The 16,962-nt window shown below is 40.8% G+C and overlaps 1 protein-coding gene across 5 annotated transcripts in view; it reads right to left on the minus strand.

The window, feature by feature from the left end:
• Positions 1 to 1,505: 1,505 nt before the first annotated feature.
• KCNT1 (potassium sodium-activated channel subfamily T member 1) overlaps positions 1,506 to 16,962 on the minus strand; it is a 1,355,573-nt gene continuing 1,340,116 nt past the window's right edge. For all 5 annotated transcript variants that reach the window (XM_069241642.1, XM_069241641.1, XM_069241643.1 and 2 more), the window contains one exon: positions 1,506 to 13,807. In XM_069241642.1, coding sequence (XP_069097743.1) covers positions 13,684 to 13,807 — 124 coding nt within the window. In that variant the 3' untranslated portion in view covers positions 1,506 to 13,683. The remainder of the gene's footprint in view (positions 13,808 to 16,962) is intronic.

A 16,962-nucleotide genomic window follows, 5' to 3' on the forward strand; every position in this document is an offset into this window, starting at 1 on the left:
GTATGTCCTGTCACTCTGAGAGCCACCTGCTTGAAACCTGTCGGTCTTTGGCGCAGATCGCCTTCCGTGTTTGTCTGCATCAATGGGGTGCCAGGCAACAGGAAATGCAGAGACCTCGCTGCCCTAACCGTTGCTAAAACACAGATGACTCGGACACGCTCAACCGCTTATTTCAACAGGAGCATCATTTTTCACACCCATCCCCTACATTTTGTTTTTGATAGAAGCCACATCTCTGTTGTCATGCCGACATTTGGTAACATTGTCTTTGTTCCATTGGACTTTCCCTTAATCGCCCAGGTCCTCCTGGCTGTGGGTTCAGTGATAAAATGCAGTATTATTCAGGGTTGGTTGGGCCACACAGGCCTCTCCTGCACCAGCTGAAACTAGGCCCCGACCGTAAGTGTACACAGTAGTCACACACATCCATCACAGAGTACCAGCCACATGTCACTGGACACATTGTTACAACATACACATACCCGCAGTCACTGAATCTCACCAGGAATCCCGACCCCATGAGAGTGTCAGTCATACACTACAAGAAGCACTCACACACTTCACAGACTAGTAGCTACACACCACCTACAGCACTCACAGCCTTCAGAGAGTAGCGCACTCACACTAGAATCAGCACTTTCACAACTCATGCACTAGAACTCTCACACTGCTGACAACACTCTCGAACTCATCACGGACTCACTTAGACTTCCACTCACACCGACAACAGCAGTCTCAGTGCTCATAGAGAAGCAACCACACACCACTGACTGTACTGTCACACCCATCTCAGGCTAGTAGTCACACACTACTGGGAACACTCACAGCCCTTGCAGACAAGCAGTCATATACTACACTCACATCTCTCACAGACTAGCATGACACATTACCGGCCAAGCTTTCCCACGCCCCCCACAAACAGCCACTAATGTGAATACGTTTGGATGATAACGGATTGTGACTATTTAATAAATGGTGTTTCAGTGTAATATTGTGGACTGTGAACGCACGACTGGGTCAATAGGTCGATGAATAGATACATGAGAGAAAGGATGAATCTCTGAGTGCATGGATGAGTGATTGAGTGCATGCACAGATTGACGGGTAGCAGTATCTAGCCACTTCCAGTTGTAAAGCAGACAATTGGCTTCGCCAATGCTTGGCAAGAAAGAGTGCCTAATAAGAAAAGATATACCACGACCCACTTGGGAGTCAAAAAGTGTGTGAAGTCACTTCCTGTGATGTCAGCAGTATTTATGGTGTCACTTCCGGTACCTCCATGATTGTGGCGAAATTATGCTAATAGCCATTTTTGAGTTTCAGATATATCAAACCACAACATGGACAAGTGTAGCTACTCGCTCAAAACTTTAATATAGATGTAGTGGTGAGGCCTTCAGTGACCATGTATTGTTCTTCTTAAATATTGCATGAAAAGAGGAGTTTCAAACGCTAACTTGCGATTCAAATGCCTGTGGCTGACAAAAACATTCATAGAAACGATGTCCTTCAATTGGCTGCATGCAGCTGTTTTATTGGCAGTTTTCTTCTTTACATACAGCTGTGAATATCATTCCCAATTTATAAGAAAATGTACAAAATATCAGTTTGCAGTGTTGCAGCCACCCCGGGACTGCATGCCATCAAAATGGGATCATATATTTGGAAAAAGGCTTTTGTTAATACAAATACATGCATTTTCATTTCTATTTCTCACTCGAAAAGCTCCTTTACAGTGACAAATAAACTCTGGGTCGTTTTTTAGTATATATTTTACACCTTTTGCTCGTGCAAGACATTTAAATTCAAAAGATGCAATGTACAATTGTATCCTGCAAATATTCCGTAGATCAATGTTACAAGGCCTGGGCATTTGTTTACAAGAAATGGAAAACAAATGAGAACATTGATATTTTTGGTTACACAGTGATAGTTATTCGTACACATACAGTACAATCAAAACAGATTCCATTTAACCCATACAAGGAAATAAACCCTTCCTAGATATCGGTTTGGCACTTATGAGGCACTGCCCCTAAGTTGGCACGTATATTAATGGCCTTCGAGGGCAATGTTTGCGAATTTCGGTTTGTGACTTACATCTGCAACGTCACACAGTGGTGGTGACTCAGCACTTCAAACGTTGACACTTCTAACAATAGCACTTCTAGGTTGTTAGTTCGAAAACAATTAAGGGGAAGATTTATAGAAAGTGGCGCCGTGCCACTTTCCCAGCGCCCCTTGGCGCCCCCTACCGCCAACATGTGTGCGCCATATTTAAAATACGGCACACCATGGCGCAGGGTAGGGGGCAATAGCATCATTCTATGTGACGCTATTAATGTGCTCTGCAGGAGTAGCGCCAAAATGTTGGTGCTACTCCTGCGGAGTACATAGGAGCCCATTCTAAAGAATGGGAGCCTCCTTTTAATGCCTGCTCGGAGCAGGCGTTAAAAGTGCTGAAAAAAATGGCGCACGGAAATCTCATAGATTTCCTTGCGCCATTTTTTCGGCCGTCCTAACGGGAGAACGCGCCCTTTGTATACATTATTCCTGGAGCAGGCATAATGTAGCACAAAGGGATACAGGGTGGCACAATACATGCATTGCACCACTTTCTAAATATGGCGTGAGGATTTTGGTCTCGTTGGGCCACATCAGTGTAAAAAAAAATTATGCTGATGTGAAGCAAGGAGGCGCTAGGTGCTTATAAATATGCCCCTAAATACCACCACAAGGAAACCCTTCCAAGGTGTTTGTCCCCAAAGTATATTGAAGCAAGGAAGGTTTAAAAGGGCTTAATGTCTTGAGGTTAAGAGTTTGAGCACAGGGGTTAGGGGTTTTGGGATCAAAGTTACAGATCTGGGGTATAGGATTAGGATTTTGAGGCACAGGGGTTAGGCATGCAGAAGTTAAGGGTTATGAGTTAAGTGTTCGGTTGGATAGTTAAGGTATATGGGTTAAAAGTATGGGGTTAGAGATAAAGGAACCGGTTTAAAAGTATAGGTTTGAAGATCTGGGGTATAGGGTTAAGGGTTTATGGAATAACTTTAGGGGCTTGGAGAACAGCGTTAATGTTTTAAGGTTGGGGTTTAGGGATTAAGGGTTAACAGGTAGTTAGATGTGTATGGTTACGTGTGTGCGGTTAGCAGCTGAGGATAAGGGTTTTGAGTATGAGGTTTATGGGTATGGGTCAAGGGTATGGATTAGGTGTTAAGCGTATAGGGTGAAGGGCTTGGAGTTACCATTAAGGACTTGGAGAACTGGTTAATAGGTTTGGTGTATTGTTGGCTGGTGGGTTAATGGATTAAGTCTTTGGCCTGTAGGTTTAATTGATGGGGTATATAGTTAAGAGTTACATGTTTATTTTATAGGGATTAGGATTTAAGGGATTACTGTTTAGAGGTTAAGGGTATGAATTTAAGAATGTAAGTTCTGGGTTTAGTGTTTAGAAGTTAAGTGTAAATTCTACATGATTTGGGTTTTAATGTTTCGGCGTTGGGTATAGCTTAAGTTCTTTGGGGTACGGGAGTTAAGGAGTGAGATGTTTGTGGTTTAGGGTTAACTGCTTTGATTGCAATTATTTAATGTCACAGTGGTTGGTAGTGTGTTTAATTTAAGGTGTATAGTGAGTATTACTGATATTTTTAGTCCAGCCCCATGAAAAAGACGCAGTTACTTTCCATACTAACACTGCACTTAAAAGTGAAATACATTTAATTTACGAACTAACACAATCTGAAGGGTTTAAAAAAAAGAATGTTATTTCTCAATAAAAAGGTCTTACACAGCAGCATACACATGCACGCAGATGCACAGTTTATGCAGAATACACGTTTGTGTGATTTTGAGGTCAAAACTGTTTCCTCTGCTTCATATGCGTGTGGTGAGTTGTGGGCAATGTGTAGATTGATGGTGCAACATGTTGATGCCTGTGGTGGGAACTGTGTGCCCTGCTGGATAGTCAATATTGTCTTCATGCCACCCTTCCACACAGCTATTCACTGTTCATCCCCACATAGGCTATCTTCAATACTATAAGGTGCAGATAATGTTGGCCCGGGTTCATTCAAAGTGACTGGCCATGGATAAGGGTACCCCAATCTCTACTGTCAGGTACCTATTTAAGCAAGAAGGTATGATGTTGCTGGGTATGTTTTATATCCTATGCAACGTTTTTCAATGAAATGCAGAATAGGTAGTAGCTGCTTTGGGCAATGTGCGGCATACTTGCAACCCTGATGCAGGCTATTGGCCACTTCCTCTCGGCTTGTGGCTATACGCCCCCTCTTTAGGTTGAGCATAGAGGCGTGCAAGCGCTGCTTTTCCGACTTGTTGGTATGTATCTGGGCTTTTAACCACGCCCACCACACACCCATCACTATCACTACTCATGGGCTTGTCCTTCTAAAATCCTTTATTTTCATTGGTAAATGCTTTACGTTTGTCCCTCCTTGGGGCGGTTTAGTTACTGCCTTGGACATCATCCCTATTACATGGCCAATTGCACATTTGCCGATACGTTGACTGCGAGCAAACTTCTTTTTCCTTTTGTGTGCTCCTTTACACTGATGCCGAGGCGCTTTGAATCGGCTTGCTTATGTGAAATTGTTTTACTTTTCATTTTCAATGTATGTGGCAAGAAGAGTCTGGTTAGGAGTTTACAACGCTAATAGCTCTAACTCAAACTAATGCGAGACCCAGCGCATTGCAAATGCTTGTTTATAATTACTTGCATGTGGTTGGATCACCCAAAAATCCGACTGTACTCCATTGAACCTTACCCGTCTTCAGGATGAGCCTCAATCCATCGGGTGCCTATGGGGGGGGGGGGGGGGGGTTGGGGTTGAGGGAATACTTCAACCTCATTTACTAAGGGGAGAGCTGACCGCCTGCCAACGATGAGCAGCATGCAATGCAGGAGCAAAATCTTATCCTGACCCCAAGTGGCCCTGGGATCACAAAGTGAGAGCCCGATTGGGCCCAGAAGGAACTTCTGTGACCCTAATGGCAAAGGCCGGTGCAGGTACAAGCAGCGACGTAATATGTGCAAAGGTATCTCAACTCACATGGCCCAGGCAGCCAAAATCAACATTACTCAAACCAGGATAGGTCAGTTCTGGGGCACACATGACAATGTTGCTGGGACATTTTTTCCTGCTAGCTGGGACAAGTAATGGGAGGGTATGTGTGGGTGTTTATGTATGTGTACTAGACAGGGGAAACATAGGAGAAAACGTGTACATACATTTCTGCCTAATAATCGTGTATTATTTTGTATTTTTGTTTTTCGATTAATGTTATTTTTCTATTTTTTGAAACTTCAGCTGTTCTACTATTTTTAATTGGTTTGACGCTTGTCAGCAGGTGCGCAGACCCCATACAAGTACTGGATATTGCCCGCAGCTCTTTGCGTAAAGAATTTGCATTTATGTTAGTAGTTTAATGCAAGAAAGATCTAGAAACTTAAGTTGTGTTTGCACCATAAGAAATGCAGTTTCACTTTGTACCAGAAACTAATTTCCCAAGGCTTTTGACGTTATCCCCAGAGATATTTTTACTTTGCAATTTTGATGTAGGGCTATTTTATAAATTCTATATTGTCTTGTACATCATACACCCAAGGCCGAAGGGTCAAGGAAGTTCGCCCCCATCAAGTAATATAAATGAATCCTTACATAGATTAGTAAAATGCGAGTACTCCAGGCATTTACTTGTGATGTGATTGGGCTATATTTTATGATATCTTTTTGTTTGATACAATTTTGCAATGTGTCATGCTGTGGTTTCACCATTATTGCTCGCAGGCTTGGTATTTCTGACATTGTTCTTGCATTGTTCTTCTGATTGTGATTTTGAGCCAACATTGTCTGAATGGATAAGTATTTGTACCTTTCAGTTCATTAATCCACTGGCTTCAATGATAAACGTTTCACACTTTGCGAGGTGTCTCCCCCTTTTATACTCTGGTCTCTAACACCAAACTGCTAGTTTCATCAATGGGAAATTCAGGCCCATATTTATACTCTTTTTGCATATTGTATTTTGAAAGTTTGCGCCGCTTTTGCATCAAAAAGCGGCGAAAATGCGGCGCTACAAAAGTATAAATATGGGCCTCAATCTTTGGAACCCAAACATGATGAGCTTTAACTTGCAAAGGAAGTATGTGGTATTGTTACTTCAGTCCATTAATCAAGTATGATGAGGCACGTCAGAAGCGTTCTACAGGGCGGGGGCCAAAAATGATTTTGTAGCCTCTCTTGGGTTTCTCAACCAAGGAGCATCTCATAATTAAGAAATTATGGGGTTGATATAGAGTTTGGTAAAGAAGATGCTCTGGAGTAATCTTTCTGCCAAACTGAAGGTTTGCCTGCTTAACTTACAAACAGACACAACTTAAATCTATAGCTGACATACTCCTTCAATGACCCAACGGAGAAGAGCAGTCAGAGGTCCAATAAAGAGTGGGCGGTGGAATGCCCAGCTTTCTCTTGTCATCCCTGCTCGGTAAAACTTGGTGGTAGAGGACAGTGGAAACCGCAAAATCACCATCACATTTGAGGCAACCTCCAAGGTGTAGGGGGTTATACGTTTTTACATTTTTGCTATTGGATTTTGTTGTTGAGAAAACAAACACATGTTAAAAATTTGATGGATGTTATTGACTTGCTGATGGAGCTGTCCGTCAGATGTTTAATACATCAACAGGAGGCACTGTCACTGGTTACTGCCAACGTTAAGGGATGTCTGCTGGGCCGTTGAACATCTCTAAAATGAGCGAATGGAGGGCCCTTGGTATGTACATAAAGGAACCGGTCACACATGCTTTTTTAGTATTTAAAGGATGGGACCCAGGTCAAAGCACCTCAACTACCCTTGTCTAGGTCTCTATTTCTTATAAGATGCTTTTGACACAATATTGCAGTGTCACAGATGTGTATGATAATAACTCATTATCTGAATCTGCAACAGCACAGCAATAGGTGTGATCACAAGGAGATCATTTCCAGTGTGTAAGTGATGATTTCCTACGTAGATTTGCAGATCATAATGCCCTGCATTTGGTCTGCAGAGACACAGTGAAAGCCTCAAACCTCAAACTGTTGCTTGGTATCAAGTCTCACAGTCTGTTTTTTTCTGTAAATACACCCCATCCAATCCAGGCTGCTTGTCACACATGAGCTCATGAATAATAAATCACTGAGCAGTTTCAATTAATGTGTTCCTCTGTCTGTCCTCCAACCCGCCCCTCAATTGATAGCCAGCACAATTTAATGGTGAATAACATTCTTATAATATTTGTTCTTTGTCTGGCAATGGGGTTCAGAGAATTGAGTCGTCACAGTCATCTAAGAGGCCTGCTCACTTTTTAAAGCTTCCACTTGTGAGCTGTACCACCTAGCACCAGATATGTTTAATGATGCCTCAGCTAGTAACATCATAAGCACCACTCATGAGGTACCACACAAGATGCTCCAGGAGTTGACAGAGAAGCTTAAGAAATCCAAATCTCATCTACCACAAAAATGAGACTGAGGGCACCTTTTTTAAAAAACAATTTCTCATCTTTTTCTTCATATTATGTTTATTTGCCGGTGAGCTGACTATATAAACAATATATAGAAATACATGTTTTTCAAGATTTCGAGTTCTTAAAAATGTCCTTACCATGTTAGGCCCATATTTATAAATTTTTAGTGTTGCATTTGCGTCATTTTGTTATGCAAAATTGGCGTAAACTTACCAAATACAATTTTATTTTGTAAGTTGGCACCGCTTTTGCATCAAAAAGCGGCGCAAATGCGACACTAAAAAAGTATAAATATGGGCCTTAGTATTCTAGTGAGCACTGTGGTTTATAGGATCATCTTATGTTTGGAAATGCTCTTATTGTTTGCTTCTGAAATAGAGTAATTTTATGCCCTTCATACCAGTGGAGCACAAATCCCTCTCTGGTAGCAAGGCAATAGCAACACAACACTCATCTATGGGGTATGTACTTGTAATATTGATAACAATTAAGTAACATACGATCCGGTGAACAGTGTCTTAAAATACTTTGTTTTATTTAATATATGTACACACAAGTAGTTAAATAAGATATAAAATATCAAACACAGTCCAGAAAGTATGTGACAAGTTTCTGAATATTAATACTGTTTGTGACCAAAAACATCTTTAATATGTGGCCCCTTATATCTCCTGTTCGGACAATTCTCCTTTTTGGAGTAAAAAGTAAATAAAACATCTTTAAAAAACTATTGGATGAGAGATGGACTTTTAGAAATGTTAATGCAGAACTCTAGCTTTGCACTCATAAAAATTAGAGGAAGGGGGCAGTATAAAGAAAACAGATAATGTTTTCTTTTTTATTAAAGCAAATGATTTGATAACCTTAAGATTAAGGAATTTTCCCTTTATATTTGCACTGTGGTACATCTACCTTAGACATGGTTTGGACATCCAGTATTCAATTAATAGCATTAAATCTCTTTACATCACTTGTGCCTGGCATTGGTCAAGGATTGCCAAATCAACGTAGATTTTCAGATTATTTTTAATGTCTGTAAGTAAAGATAATTTATAAAATGATTGTACTGAAAATCTAGCACAGATGTGGCACTCGTGAAGCAACATTTGATACCCGTTGTTACACAAATATACACATCTCTTGGAATGTTTATGTTTCATTTAGCTTTTTAAATTGTCATTAAGAAGTCTATGTGATCAGTTCTTGTGAATGAGAATTAGTCTGAATTATATTACACTTACATAAAAAAAAAAAATCATGGGTCGTGTATAGGTTTAGGCTTCCATACAAATAAATACATATGCATGATAGGAGGTAACTTACTACATATTGTAGTGATATCATCAATTAATTTTCATAATATGAACACAAGTATCCAACAAACACTGAATTCCCACAATCTGTACCTAGGTCTGATTGCCTATACTGACCACTTTCTTTTCAGAGTGCACTGAATCCAATGAAGTAAAAGAAAATTTAACACCATCAATGGACGATTTTAAATATTCTTTCCATGCTAACTTTTTGGGGTGGTTATTAGGATGCTGCCTGTGTATTTTCATTATTGTTAAATTATAAATTTTAATACTTTGATAGCAGAAAAATAAAAAGAAGTCTGCATGAATAGAAAAAGGAAAGTGAAAAGTGGTAAGGGCTATACTTCAGAAATTAACAGTTGTACCATGGACAACAGTTCACTTCAGCAGGTACTTAAGTAATGAAAGATATTGGTTGTCAGTAGTTTTCTGCATTACACAGATGCCTTATTTCCTCTGACATCCATGCTAAATATGCCACTTAATCTCTGTAACTGAACTGGGAGAAGCTCCTGTGGTATGCCTGCGCCCCGTAGCTACCACGAAGCCAAGCGAGCTTAACCTCTCACCCCTCCTCCACGCATGCTCAGTTGGGATATCTATTTGACTAGCCCAAGCTGTGGTGATGTCAAGTACAGGGGACGAGGGCATGTGCAATAGCAGATAATTATTATGAATATTAAATATTGTGTAATGTTTACCACACTCTAACTCACAGCTCACAATGAGGACTGTTTGCGCAGACCAAAACGGACAATATGCTATTTGACCACAAAAAACAATAGTGAACAAGTTATCTTTGAAACCTAGAAACCATGTGGCTGATTTAAGAGCCCCTAGCGCCTCTTTGCGTCACATTAGCGTACTTTTTTTTACATTAATGTGGCCCAGGGAGGTCAAAATCGTCGCGCCAAATTTACAAAGTGGCGCAATGCATCCACTGTGGCACTTCATAACCCTTTGCGCTACATTATGCCTGCGCCAGGCATAATGTATGCAAAGGGGGCGTTCATGCGTTGGGGGCCAAAAAAAGGCTCAAAGAAATATAGGAGATTTCTTTGCATCATTTATTTCTGCACTTTTAATGCCTGCTCAGAGCAGGCGTTAAAAGGAGACATGCCATTGTTTTCAAAGGGCCTCAATGGGCATTGCAGCATTAGCATCAACATTTTTGATCCTAAACCTGAAAAGCTCCGAAACTAGCGTCATAAATTTTGACGCTAGTTCCCCTAACTACCGTCATGGTCTGACTTATCTTAGATACGGTACACACATGGTGGTGTTAGGGGGGGAAGTAAGGGGTGCAAGAAAAGTGGCGCTGCACTGAGTGTAGTGCCACTTTTCTTAATTCAGGGCCAATGTATTTTTCTTATAAGAAAAAAAGAAAGTGCGTGATAAATAAAGTCTATGGACATGCAAACAATGCACTGAATACAAGATTTCCTGCCCACTATAAAATGTCATAACTTTCACTTAACATCCATATTGATAAGGACCAATAACTACAATTAATCAATTTATGGTTATAACGTTATGGTCCTTCGTACAGTAGAAAGATTTAACAGAATATTTTGGTAACAGACCTAAACATTGTCATCTGTTTGTGAAGATGCACATGTGTTCCATAAGCCATGATCTTAAACAGGTAACTCTAAGGAGATATTTAGTTCCAAATCCTGAGTACCCCAGTCTACTGTAGAATATTTAAAACTATCTAGTACAGTCATTCATCCACTATGTACAGCCGTTTACATTGTGGGTTAAACATTGTCAGCTCAGTACGACCACAACAGATCATTTTGCATTGCTATAGGAGAGTAATTCATCAGGCACATTAACAAATGGCTACACAGTGTACTTTCAAGTTGCAGTCAAACTATACCATTAGAGAGCCCTCCTCTGGTGTTAGCATGTCTCCCAGAGCCCACTTGTGAGGTTTGGGTTTCCCATTGTTTAAAATGCCCCACTGTTACAGTTTTTCTTAAATGTACCGAAGCCTATTGGCTATTTCCCCACCAACATCCGATCCATTTCCATTCTTTGATTAATGGAATCATTTTATACGCGGTGAAAGAAAAAATGAAGAGGATATCAGACTCCAAGATGAATGACTAATTTAGGCTTGAATGTGCCCTATTTGAGTGATCATCTCAAGATGAGGGGATTTTGGCCCTCTTCAAGGGCACGATTTGTATATATAGAAATCCAGCCATTCCCACATGTCAAAATATGGTGGTTGGACATTTAATAAATCACTGGTATGAAGCAGTACATTCACTTACAAGTTTAGGTATTATGGAAGGAATGCATGGTTTCGTTTAATCATTTTCTATACTTTTAGCTCTATAGAAAGCATGATAGAAATTTCACATTTCTGCTTTGCATACCATGTCTATACATCTAAGACTGCCGATGCCAGGGTACAGTTTTAAAATTCTGTTAAACTAAGGACAACCTTGCAACTATTTTAGGACTATCTTATCCCAGGAAAATGTTACAGTGTAGTAGACCTTATACATTTGGAAGTAATTTGCATGACTATTTGGGTCATCTTAGTGTATAAACCAAACGTGACAAGCTTACAGTATACTAAAGAAAGACTGAATTTGAAATATTTCCAAAATTGTGGAATTTGGAATATCCGCATCCAGAGGCTTGGCGTCATAACCAACCTGGAAATCATGTCATAACCCAGACTAAAATGTTCAGATTGTCAATATTCTACCATTGCAACTTAAATACATATCTACATTGAAGGTATCAAGAAGTTTTATTGTGATTTGGACAAAAGGGGTATATACTAAAATTAACCTGCAGGGTTAGTAGGCAACCTTAGTCTTATCTCGAATCGGCTCAGATAGAATATCTTCCCCTATTATAAGAGCCATAGGATGTAATGCACTTGTAATAAGGCAGATAGAATATCCATCACATTTGTGACCGAGTACCGTATTTGACCGCCTCTAAGTCCGGCCAGTAGAGTTAATACCCAAGGGTTACCATACCTGTGCAAAAAGGCTTTCATAAGCTTTATTTCCCCATTTTATATTCCTAATAACTTGCAGCTGCATAATCACACACCCCTATGTTTGCCCCATCTCTTGCTCAGTAATCTGACATCATTGCATTAGATTTGATAGGTTTTCTGATGCCCCCTACTATGATGTTGATGACACAAAAAACACATCTAATAAATAAATGGAATGCCACGGTGTCCACACTGTTTCCTGACCTTGGATGATTATGAGGTGTCTTTGGATGGATATTACCACGAATATGCAAATGAAGTGAAATAAATTAATGCACTCAGCACTTCTGCAGAGAACGAGCACTGTAGATATGTACTATAAAAACACAAGATTTTGGCTTTTTCTCCTGTCTTCTGTTCTATTCACAGCAATGATTCAGGGTTCTTTTCAAGTATTTACATTATCTTCCAAGGAGATTAACAATATTAATACAAAAGAACAATATGTGGCAGATAATTATTGTCCAGAGTAAAGTGCTTCTGCCCATAAATGAAGATGTGCTTTCCTAATGCCTGATAGAAATACTATGGCTCTCACTGGGATATGTGTATGATGGGGGAAAACTGAGTATATTGGCAATAGGGAGAATGATTCATTAAGTAGATGTTTTTGAGGCTGCAGTCAAAGAAACTATTAAAGGGCTCCTTGAGAGAGGTCAAAAGGCACAAATCCATATGAATTAATTCACAAACTCATGTTGCAGCAAACATGTAAATGTGCAGATCCAAATAGCAGTTCACCTTGTGTCATCATTGCCTCATGCTCCGATGATGATATACTATTGAGGTGCACAGAGACTAGCCATTTCGGCGTAAAATGGACAACTGTATTTAGAGGCTGTAAGGTACAGAGCACAATACATATGGATCTAGTAAGGCTACTGCTAAGCATGTCAATGGAATGAGGAAATTCAGCCTGGGGAGATATGTACTGAATGGAGGAAAGGTCCTGTTGAAGGTGAGAAATCTAACTGAAGAATTAACTGGGCAAATACATGGGAGCATACCAGTCGCACAAAGAATCGAGAGATGAGTGGATGAGGGATCTTTGGAATATAAACATATGAGAGCACGGATGGGACTATGTAGAGCAGAAACTTGGAAAAGAAGACCTCTCCCTCTTCCATTAACTTATTTTAAATTCCCTATGGTATTTATGAAAATATGCAAATGCCTAATTCAAGGGTACTGGACATCCTATATATTTTGTTTTCATATTCTGCATGGCAGTGTATCAAACCAGGGTTACATTTATTGCTGCTTTTAAGTCAGCAATAGTTGTATAATGGATATCGAAAATATTAAAATTTTGGCTGTCCGGCCAATTTATGCCATTTTTTCTAAGAAAGGTACAAATATCAAGCAATTTGTATAAAATAGGATCTCAGGCACCCCCTCCTTCACAATCTGCCAAACATCAAACTCAAGGCATTTGATCATGATCCAGTCTTCAGAAGTTCCAATGTGGCGACTGGAGATAGGGCGCATATCACTGATTTACCAGGATATATTTTTCCACCTCTTCTTCAAGCTTGTTGCATTTGCTCTGATGATGTTTGGACCTGCTTCTTTGTAAAAGTGTCAGAGACATCTGATGTCCACTGGCAGTAATATGTAAACAGAACTTCCAGCAGTTCTTTTAACCAGTGTTTTGGACTTTTTCAGGTAGACCATTTTCCACCTTGAATCCATGCTTTCCTCAGTTTATATTTAATACTGTTGGTGTTCCATTTAATAAAATACCATGTAAGGACAGTCCATGCACTACCTCCAGTCAGGGGATATTGATGCCGCACCCCAACCTAGGTTCATAGCTGAGTCTCATCTCTGGTTTCAGGGTCACAAGCTGTGCTCGGTTTGTAGGTGTTACTGCTTTTTCGGCTATGGGAGTCATTGGCGACATGGGCTAGTGGGTCGGATCGGATTAAATATCTGGAAAAACATAAAATGGAACAGGAAAAATTAGCATGTTACAATGGCAAGTCAAGATCTGTACATTAACAGGCACCAAGAAATGCAGTTGCTTGATTATTTATAATTGTGGTTAAACACCAAATATCTTGAATGGTTTCATCGGTTATGTCTTGAAAATCACCAACTTATCTAACAGATATTTAGGCAGAAACATGCTGCATGTGTGCAGTACTTGATTATGCAAAATCAATCCATAACTTTGGTTATCTTATTGGTATTAAATGTGAGTCCTTTCCTATAAATCATGGGACAATAAGCAAGTTATGTTCTTCAGTATCATATCTTACCTCAAGGGTTAGTGAAGTCGGGCAGTCTAAGCTTACTGTAGGGGATCGCAGTGAAATAGCAATTCGGAATGAGAACATGACAATAAGTTACATGCATGGAAGTACTATAAACTCAGGCATATGTATGAGAGCATTGCATCACGTTTGCACCACACGAAGCAGTACTTGTGTGACTCAAGGTTTTAAGTCAGATTTATGAAGCCCTGCAAAGCCACTTTGTGTGGCTCTGAGTGGCCTCCATAAATCTGGAGAAGTCCAATGCAGTGCAAGTTGCTCGGTCGTACAACTCTGCCCTGGGTAGGAGTTTCATGGGAATTGCGGTGGGTGTTCCAACACAACATCCATGGATTTTGACGCATCCACAGAGTTACAAGACTATGTAAACCTGGGGATGCGCCAAAACTTTATGCCTTCCCAGGGGAGGCGTAATGAGGAGAAATATCTTTTTTTGTCCAACTTTTTTCCTCTTTCTATGTGTGCTGCATTTGAAGAAAAAGCCTCCCAGGATTGTTTTTCTGTAGGAAGGTGCTCCCTCCTGCACAAAAACAATCATACATGCAATGCAGACACCCTTGCACCATGGTGCAGGTGTGCCAGCGTTGATACAAGGGTGCCTGGTTGTCGTTAGGCAGCCAAAACAGCGCCAGCTTTGGTGGAAAGGACAGAAATGCGCTGTATTGGCCAAATATGGCACATTCTTGCCCTTCCCCTTTGACGCAGGGCAGCGCAGCAAGGTGACTTGATGCGCTGCCCTGCGCCCCAACATCGTAAGTATGCCCCTCAATGTCTAGTCAGGGCTATTACCTTTCAAATAAATGTTTCTTCTTCAACATACAGATAGCCGACCGCCCCCTCCAAGAACTATGACCCTTTGTCAGCCTGAAAGGAATACATTACCTTTTCAGCTTTCAAGCTCCAAGCACTAAAGTGCATATTTACATGAAGTAGCGCAGAGCAGCCTCTGCACCAAAATTGCCAGCGCTGCATCACTTCTAAAACGCAGGGATGCGTTGTATTTACTAGAATACAGCGCATCCCTGTGTTTCCCCCTGCGCTGGTACTAAATTAGCTGCTGAGCGCCAACGCAGCCACCTTTGCGCCGTGGTGCGAGGATGTCTGCGTTGCGGGGGAAATTGTTTTTGTGCAGGAAGGGAAACCTAACAGGGGATTTCAGGTCAGTAGCCAACTGCAAATTAAATGGAGATATCTCTTGATTGGAGAGGGTTAACAGTGGCCAGTTCGAAGAGTTCTAGTTTTAGGTTGATTGATGCATCCTTTGAAACACTACACCACAGCACTGGGTGAAAAGGGGAGACCTCTCAATCCATCTAGAGTGGAAAATTAACAGATAAGGACTATCTAAATTGGATTCGGGTTGTCACCAGATGTCCTCAGCCAAGTTTCACTGGTTAATACGTTGGGTAACATTTCATCATTCCATTTCCTACTGGGAATTTCCCTGGGGATTGCAGTTTTATTGTAGAGTTTCTCATCATTTGTTATTACATGGTAAGTGACATAATGATAACTATATTAGTAATATCATATCCATAATATTTTAAAGAATAGGGTTGGGCTAGGGTTAATCTGAGAAGTAAGTAAAGGTAAGGGAGTAAGGGGCAAGGCGGTATGGGAATAAGGGTAGGGGTTAAGTTTAGGGGTAGTGGTAAGAGGGGAAGAGGTAAGGGATAAGAGGATAAGTTGGTAAGAGGTGAAGGTCATAAAGATAAGAGGGATTTGTAAGGGGTTAGGGAGAAGAGGTTACGGGATACAGATTAATCATAAGAGGTTAAATATAATGGTAAATGTAAAAAGATAATGGTTAGTAAGTGTAAGGCGTTCCAGGGAAGGTTTAAAGATGAAGGCAGTAAGTGTAAGAGAGTAAGGTTGTGAGTAGGAGGTTGCAGTAACGGGTTAGTGTTAAGGAGTTAGGCTAAGGGTGTAAGTTAAAGGACTAGGGCCCATATTTATAGGAAAATGACGGAGTGCGATGCTGTGCCAAAATTTCACAACGCAGGATTGTGCCATATTTAATTGAATATGGCGCATCCCTTTGTTGTCCCCTGCACTGGCACTAAATTTAGCTGCCAGCGCCAACGCAGGCATTCCAGCACCATCGTGCAAGGATGCCTGTGTTTAGGGGTCTGATTGTTTATGTGCAGGAAGGTGTCCCTTCCTGCACATAAACTATTACTAATGGCGATTTGGCACTTCTGTGTGTGATGCAGAATGCAGCACACACCGAATTGCCAAAGCATCATTTTCAAATGATTGTTTATGTGCAGGAAGGGACACCTTTCCGCACATAAACAATCCTGTCTAGCATTTTGCTCTTTCTATGCATGTTGTAGAATGCAGCACACACCGAATTGCCAAAGCATCATTTTCAAATGATTGTTTATGTGCAGGAAGGGACACCTTTCCGCACATAAACAATCGTGTCTAGCATTTTGCTCTTTCTATGCATGTTGTAGAATGCAGCACACATAGAAAAAGCAAAAAACGAGGAGGAATAAAAGTATTCCTCCTCGTTCCACCCTGCTAACGCCACCTCTGGGATGGCGTTAGATTTTGGCGCTGCCTCAGGTTTACGAAAACTCATAAATCTGAGGTGGCGTCAAAATGCAATGGGTGTTGCTGTGGCATACCCACAGCAACACCCCTTGCACATGCCTTCCACGCAGAGGGTTGAGTGTGAAGGGGTCGTAGTTACAAGGTGCCGTTAAGCCACATGCCACCTTGTAAATATAGCGCAGGGCATAGCACCACCGGAGCGTCACGAAAAGTGACACTCCGATGGCACTTGGTGCTCATAAATATGCCCCT

This window comes from Pleurodeles waltl, chromosome 6 (genome assembly GCF_031143425.1).
Source record: "Pleurodeles waltl isolate 20211129_DDA chromosome 6, aPleWal1.hap1.20221129, whole genome shotgun sequence".
Taxonomy (NCBI): Eukaryota; Metazoa; Chordata; class Amphibia; order Caudata; family Salamandridae; genus Pleurodeles; species Pleurodeles waltl.